The 8,726-nt window shown below is 38.3% G+C and overlaps 1 protein-coding gene across 1 annotated transcript; it reads right to left on the reverse strand.

The window, feature by feature from the left end:
- Positions 1-3,591: 3,591 nt before the first annotated feature.
- LOC113759668 (protein FAR1-RELATED SEQUENCE 5-like) lies at positions 3,592-6,807 on the reverse strand. The gene is made up of 6 exons (XM_027302245.1): positions 4,690-6,807; positions 4,486-4,566; positions 4,247-4,318; positions 3,974-4,081; positions 3,792-3,860; positions 3,592-3,663 (listed from the first exon to the last, which is right to left on the reverse strand). Exons 1-6 carry the CDS (start codon positions 6,805-6,807, stop codon positions 3,592-3,594), a joined length of 2,520 nt encoding a protein of 839 aa, XP_027158046.1.
- Positions 6,808-8,726: the final 1,919 nt, after the last annotated feature.

The raw sequence follows: 8,726 nt of genomic DNA on the forward strand, positions 1-8,726 counted from the left end.
TGGCGCTTTGTACGTAACTAAACTTATTCGACATGGTTCAGGCACTGCATGTGGGTCTACAGTCTCTTCTCCCGTGATGTACTAGTTGCCCTCATATGCGTTCGGGAAGATCTCACTATTTTAATGAGATGTTCGAGAAGGTCTCGCTACGCAATATTTTGGGGTTCGAAACGATCATCGTAACTATTCTCAATAGATACTTAATAAAGTGTCTAAGAAATTTAATGTGTCAGTGGGAGGAATTATCGTTTCTACCAAGGGCAATAGCACAAACAAGAGAAGAGGAAAGGTTCATCGAATATTAACTAGTTGTATTATCACTAGTTGTAATATCGGGGAATATCTAGTTGGAATATTATTCAGTTTTAAATAGAGCAGACGAAAAGCTGCTGATAGCAAATTCATTAGTTATAATAAATTGTAACATACAGCTAATTGGATGTAACGCAATCCGTACATAGTGAAACGTACAGGTCACTGATGTGTAACTGTTTATCCACATGACCCTTAATATTGGTGTACAGGTCATTTCATGACAAAAGCTGCATAATTTGTTTTATTGTGCGAACAGATTTGACACAATTCAATGGCATGCATCGAACTCTACAGCTTCCACTGCAACGACAAAATTGTTTGGCCTGGAATGCGTTGTCCAGTGATAGTTTACCACATTGTGAGGGTCCTGCGGACTATAAAAGGGGGCGGTTGCAGAAGTATATCCCTCAACAACAAAATTTTTCTGTCCACCTTTCATTACTACACAAACATTTTCCATTTTCAATAACTTCACACTTCCCATTTCTTTCTACTGAAGGGTGGCAATGAACCCGTGCATGAAATTTATTATTAGTATTCTTCAACCCTCCTCTAACCTCAATTGCAGTGTCATCAATAGAGGGTTCACACAGAAATCAAGCTCTTGGGTGCCAAATAGCAGCTAGTAGGTTGCATGATGTTCGAGAAGATCTCGCTAATTTAATGAGATATTCGAGAAGGCCTCGCTACATCAATTGTTTTGAGGTTCGAATCGACCATCTCTATGTTCTCAATAGACACTTACTAAAGGGTCTAAAAAATTATATGTGTTAGAGGGCCGGACTTATTGTTTGTGCCGAGTGCAATTGCGCAAACGAGAGAAGAGGAAAGGTTCATCGGATATTAACTTGTTGTAGTATCACTAGTTGTAATATCAGGGAATTTCTAGTTGTAATATCAGTAGTTTTAACTAGATAAGACGAAAAACTGCCGTTTGCATATTCGTTAGTTGTAATGAATTGTAACATATACATAACTGGTTGTAACTCAACATGTACATGGCGTAATCAAAATTTGTTGCATTTTAAATATTAGTTACCCTACTTTCAAATTACTTGTCCCAACGAAGTATCATGTTCTTCTGCGAAACTGTTACTTATTATGTGGTCATGTGGAACCAAACCAAGCCGCCAATCGTAAGTTCATTTCTATATTGAAAGAGTAATACCTATTGAAGTGCCTGTAATACTATCTGTAATACTTATCGTTAATATAATTGTAAACAAATTGTCTAAATTTTAACATATAGGCAAATGACAAGGTGCCTGTACAAGCACATCAATAAGCGGTAACAGCTTATTAACGTCCTGTAACGTACATATGCTAGTGGCAACTTCTTGTTACACTTGAAAAGTAAGGTGACTGACGAATAATTGGGAATTCACCTGACCCAATTGTTGTTGGAGTACAGGTTATGACCCAATCAAATTAAACCATTATTTCATCAACACACTATACATTTGACTAAACGTTGAGTCTATTCTCTCGTTAATAGGTGGTTGTCATGCCTTCATCTAATCACCCAGGAGTACTATCCCGTGGAGAACAACATGAAATGACATAGCAAGCAGTTGGTCAAGTTGCCAGAAGAAACCATTTACTATGTATGGTCTCAAATAGGTGCTCTGTTAAAAATTTCTACCTCTTTTTTTCTCCCACCTAATTCTTTATCAGTAGATACTTGTAACATCCAACCAAAAAGCAGTAGGTATTAGCATAGTCATGCAATCCACAAACGAAGGATCTCATACAAGCTCACCATCAAATGTTCGGCAAAAAAGATGAAAAGTATCGTTGGATCCAACAAATGCCATAAGCAAGTACGAAACACCAGATGGGAGGATTTTATATGGTACCAAACGCGAGTTCAGGAACGCTCCACTTAACACCAACAACTCTCTGGGACTAGCTGGTCACATTTTTAAAAATACCGTCAACGATCATCTACCGTCTGGCTATTTCGTTATGGACCATGAACCCATATGGGAGCCTGTTCGTGAGCGAAAAATGGAATTAGAGGTATTTTGTCGCTGGCATGGCATCCGCGTCCCGAGAACAAGGTCAGCGGATCTTGTTATAGGACCACAAGCCAATGATGCAAGCGTATTACATAGACTACAGCGAGAAGTTATGCAGATGGAGCGTAGGCTTCACAGGTTCCACGAGATCCAGGCCGCAAAAAGACATGGTATTGGAAAACATTTTGATGTTCAACACATTTTAGTAGATCCTAGGCTTATATCGGACCCGGACCTATCTGACTTTACTAAATCAAGCGACGATGACTTTCAAAGGTACATACCCCATTGTCTAATGCATGACGGCGTTCCCAGGTGTTGTATGGGATACAACTGATAACAAGGGATGTAGTTCAATGTTTGTTAGGGTAGCGGTAAAACTATACTCATTATAATCTCTACTCAAATAAATTGCTTACCATATTTGGATATTAATCATGCCTGTTACTCAGTCGTAACTAGTTGTAACGTAACAGTAACAGATCCCTAACTGGTTGTAACCCATTGTGTACTGTTCGTTATTCCTTTTTGTTGCATTGTAAAACTTCATTTTAACGTTACAAATTAGTTCTCCAAGGAATCATTTTCTTATGCGCACCTATTACCTAGACGTGGTCGTGACCTGGTTTGATCATAATTTAATTAACCTAAAAACTTGTAATACCAATTGATGTGCCTGTGATATATCATGTCAATGGTGCACTAAATTCGTCAAGCGATGCAAAACAAATGGCCTAAATGATAATGTTTTATAAAAATAGCCCAATAATAATTCGAATTTATCATCATAACAAAATCAAGACAATTTAGACTTTAGATTGTGTTATCTTATACATCGTACCTTTGACGGTGCGATCTATGCCAATAAATATGTTATTAAGCTATGCAATTGAACGTAGTAGAATGATATACATATCACGACAACCATTCAACTGTTATGGTCGATTTAGTGAAAAATATCCGATCACAAAAAACACGTTCAATTCTATTGTAAAATTGTTACTTCAATTTTCTACCAACTTTATAATTTTCTAACAATTTTATACAACCCAATACAAACTATTGATGACTACTAACACTAGATGCGATTACAATTGTAATCCACTTGTCTAAATTTGAAAAGAGTGAAACATCAATGGTGCCTGTATAACCTCGTCAATAAGTTGTAACAACTTATTAACTGCTTGTAATGTACATATGCAACATTCTCAGGTTGGGACAACCACTTAATGTCTCGTTGAAAATATATAGTTACACATCATTCATCAACCTCATTCTGGGGGGAGGCGACGTCAACGCGTAGTTGCAATCCCTGTGTGTTATTTCTTCCCTGAAATGGGTAACGATGGCAAATCAACAAATATTATTAATAAAACATACGATTAATGATATACGATGTCCAAGTCTCCAATTAATAACATTACATAAATATGTGCTGTAACGATAAAAGTTTATCACCTGAGGTGATGGTGCAAATACATGATATGCATCAACATCACAGTGTGTTGAAATTGCCCCACGCTCCTCCTACATTATATAGTATAAGTAATCGACTGTCAACAAATCATTACCAGTGCCTATATTGCTCACTTATAAAGTTAAATTGGACTAGACATTATAACAAAAATGATATATCAGACCATTAAGACATCTCTGATGGAGTTATGCTTGGAAAAAATAGGAAATCTGGGATGCATCCATTCTGTAGGGACACTTGCAGGAGGCCCCTGATTAGCCAAACGGTGGATCTTGAAATAATAAAAAATAATACGTTATTAAAGCGAGCATACGTTAACTACATAATTTGCATGATTTGACAGCCTTCGGGAGCCCACCGTTACAATTAAAGAAAATAAGGTAGCTCTACTACATGAACAAGAAGGTTTTATTTTAACTACTAAATGTATGCATACCGTTTGACTTTCATCGATATCGGGAGCAACAACATTTGGAGGACCGTTCACTGTCTGACTCATTGAATGCGTCTACAAGTTTCGTATGGGCCAAATCATTGTATAAGACAAACAAAATACGTATATCAGGAGGGATGACGGCCGTAACAACATTATCACACAATGTAACATCAATGTAACTATTTATGCTATTAGAAACATCCAAATAAAAGTAAGAGTCATGTCCATTTTATACTAACCGAAACAGAGTCAGTAGATGAACGGCATCCCATAAACATGTATTCCTCAAATGAAACCGATGTCGGCTCCGATTCTGAGACCTACAGTATTGACACGGCAATAATATTATTTCATAATGAATGTTACCTAAACTTTAGTTAATAGTATAACAATAACTTAGTTTTAGCATAAATGTTCCCCAAGTACCAAAATTTGATCCATACCGTAGTCTGTGTAGTTCTTGATAATCTAGATTTTCTTTTTACTCTGTCAAATTTATCGACCCAACTTCGCATCACTCTACTTTTCTTCCCACCGCCTCGTTTTTTAATGCCTCTTGCGACTACTGCCTCCCCCATTTCATTTACAATTTCAATTTTATCTCGTTCCTCCATATTCAGATTTTTTTGATTTTGCAAAGGTTGCTCTTCGCTTTCTGAGAGGAGGAGCTCAACTCTCTTTGACAAATCGGATATGACAGTGATTGCTACTTTGCTGGTGTCCTCCGACATTGCTGCTCGAGTTGCGACCTTAATCATGGCTGGAGCGAGCTCCCGATAACGAGTTGAAATCATTACTTTAGGATCAGCCACAACTTCCTGTCCTCGCCGATCAAAACAGTCTCCAGCCCGAGCTCTTTTTGTCCATCGCCTCTTAATGTATTCAGGAGGAATTATTTTTATGCCCACGGTATCAAACACCTTCAACGCGTGCCCACATAAAATGCCTTGATTCTCATATTTTTTGCAACTGCAATGTACACTTAGATCATTCCGATTGAATACTACTATTCTTTCAAGTCCTCCATCATACCTCATGACCGCAAACTCCACAAACATCGCTGCATCTTGTTGTCTCAATATAACCATAGCTGTTGACTCGCCATATTCATTTTGGAATGCAACAAATACGGTTGGTGAATACGTCTCTGATGCATGCACAAGCATAGGTGTTTGCCTTAACCCTACCATGGGAAGCTTTTGCCTCATTTCATATTCTGCAATCAGTTCATTATGTCTCTTTTCATCAACCACCCGATTGAAATGTCTAAAGAACTGCACAAGGTCATGATCCAGTTTCAAATGATTTTTAATTGCTGCATTTAGGCTTTCGCTGAGTTGGGTGCTTCGCATTCCCGCGGTCCATCTTTCTTTCATCATGCACCTTGCCCATTTATCACGAATTTTATACAACCCGGAGAGCCATTCATTATTTTCAAGATTGTGTTTCTTCACCATCGCCTCCCACACCCTATTGAATTGTTCCACTTCTTCAAACTCATACATGCAGGCACCAAACATGTATGGAAGATCACTATTTTCCTTGTAGTGATTGCCAAGATGTTTCATAAAATTACGCCTTATGTGAAACGTACATAGACCGTGAAATGTTTCAGGCATAACAACTGAAAGAGCGGCTGCCATGGCATGATCTTGGTCGGTTAGTATGGTACTTGGACGCTTTCCGCACATTGCTTCTAGAAATGTACCAAACACCCATTTGAAAGAATCTATAGTCTCATCATACATAAGGGCAGCACCGAATATCACAATTTGCCTATGTTGGTTAAAACCCACAAACACTCCAAGTGGCCGGTATTCTTTATTTGTTTTGTAGGTTGTGTCGAATGTGACTACGTCTCCAAAAAATTTGTAGTCAATTAACATTCCTGCATCAGCCCAAAAGATATTCGTTATCTGCTCTTCACAGTCCAGCTGTACGGCATGAAAAAACGATGGATTCTCGAGTGTTTGCTCTTGAAAATAATTCAGCATGCTACCTGCTTCTCCATATTTCAAACTCCTTTCCCGTCGAGTACGAAGATATCGTTTCAGGTCTTCCCGAGTATATCCCACATTTCCCATCCCACCTGCCTCCTTTCCCATAAGCTCATGGCTCTGTTTCAATGAAAGCCCAGCGTCCTCGCTTATTTCAGCTTGGAATCCTTGAGCCTCGCTCACTTTTCTTTGTGATGGCATCATGTGCGCACATTGAGCAATGTGCAACTCATGGTTATGCTCTAAAACAAGATCATGCACACGGTACTTCATTGTTCCTCTAAACAACACAATAACCATTTTAGCTCCACACCCTGTTTTCGTCGGAGCTCGTGTCCTCTTTGGCATCACATCACCTTCGTACTTGCGCTTCACACCTTCCTTGCAGCAACTATATCTCCTAGACGTGGTCACGCCGTCTTTGTCTTTATTCAGATAGTCTTTACGTACACTAAAACCCATTTTAAAGGCATATTTGTTGTAAAACTTGTACGCATCCTCTTCGCTGTTGAACTCCATTCCTAACTCAGGGGTCCCATCTTCTACCAATTTGCTGCAATCCATTACTTCTGATCCTACCAATTATGCATCAAACACCCTAATTTGCAACACTTCATGAATTGTATGTACATAAACGACAACATAAATGTATATTACCATTCATAATGTGTTATGAATCATACATTACTCGTATACCAAATTCTATTATTACGCTATCAATATGATTAATGATTCACATCATCTTACTTTTACTCTAAGACAATCTGTGTACAAATACAACTCCATGTACACTAACTTATACGGATTGTAATGTATTGGTCACACGATGTAAGTCTATTTTAACTGTATGTACATCCACGCTGGTGATTATATTTTGATTCTAGATTCTTTAGCTCACTGGACCTTATGTCATTCGTTAATAACAACCGCATAAGCCAACTCCGCATTTTCTACTATTTCTATATTTTGAGGGCCAAACAATCACTTTCTACTCATTGTAATATATTTTTTACATCATGTAATTTACTTACAATACAAGGTTCACCCATTTATTATTCACATATATGTCTTTTCCTCAGTTTCACCTCATTCAACTCTACACCTCTATTTTATACACACTACACGGTCAAGAGAGGGACAAACTAATATTACTCCATGAGCATGGACCAATTACTAGATGCACAATGATTCATATCAATTGTAATACGGTGGCTATAACATGTAACTAATTTACAACAAGATGTACATTCATTCACTTGTTAAATGTGACTTTGTTTCTCTCATCTTTCCCTAATTCCGTTCGATGGTTTATTTGAATACATACCCCTAGGTCTTCCAAAAACTACTATCCCTTTATAGTTCATCACTGAAAAACTAAATGGTCACACACACAGATACGGTACATATATTTAATATAGTACAACTTCACTATTCTTGTATCATCTTCATATTATGTCTTCAGTGACTCTAATTTCATCCTTCATTTAACAAATGTGCATTTGGGTGACAAATTATTGGCCACAGTTACTGACATGGTTCAGTCATGTTACCTTGGTATGCTAATACGCTTCACGTTTCACCGAAGTCGGAGAGCGTAGCTGCATCTGCTATTAAGTTGAAGGACAAAATCTGGCTTCGTGAGATTTTGTCCTTCCTCTGTTTGCTTCTACCTTACCGCCTGCCTTGTGCGCATTCAAAATAGATACAATACTCTTATACCCAGTTGAAAACCACAGCTGCTTCTGCTATTCAGTTTTCCCTCCAAACTTTGGCTTCATCTCTGTTTGCTTCTTCCTTGCCGCCTGCCTTTCCACTCACTTTTCTGTCAATTGCTATTTTCATCAGAGTAGACTACACTCACTTCACTAGAAAGAGCTAGTAAGTCGAATTCCACTCGAACTTCAGCTTTCTACCTTCAATGAGCGGTCGGTCAGACTGTCAGAGTAGAGCTCCTTCAGAAGCACGCCAAGACTCTTCCCTCAGTTTTGTTTTCTGCGACTAATTCAAAATTTCAACTTGAATTTCAAAATCTACTTCTCTTCCGTTTGCTCCGTTTGCTCACGTTTGGAAGTCAACATTTTTTTATTTGGAACGGTGCCGTTTTTGTGCCCTGCTTCAGCCTTGCTGACTTGGCTCATTTGTCTCCTCACGTTTTTTATTGTGAGGAGACCGTTCAGGAGCGGTCGTCTGAGGACCGCTCCTGCCCCGTATCCAGTCAATTGGTAGATTCTAGCTTTGATTGGAATCTCAAAGCTAGAAGATGTGACTGATCCTTTTTTTGTGCAATTTTTGTCTCCTATCAGGCTGTGTCAGCTCAGTAGTGGTAGTAGTTAAAAAAAAAAGGGATAATTTCAGAAACCTCCCCTGAGGTTTATGACATTTATACTGATCTCCCCTGTGGTTTGAACAATTACACTGACCCCCCTAAAGTTACTAATCCTTTGCAAATTTAGTCCAAACGATTAAAATATTGTTTTAGGAAG

The sequence above is a fragment of the Coffea eugenioides genome, chromosome 2 (genome assembly GCF_003713205.1).
Source record: "Coffea eugenioides isolate CCC68of chromosome 2, Ceug_1.0, whole genome shotgun sequence".
NCBI lineage: Eukaryota > Viridiplantae > Streptophyta > Magnoliopsida > Gentianales > Rubiaceae > Coffea > Coffea eugenioides.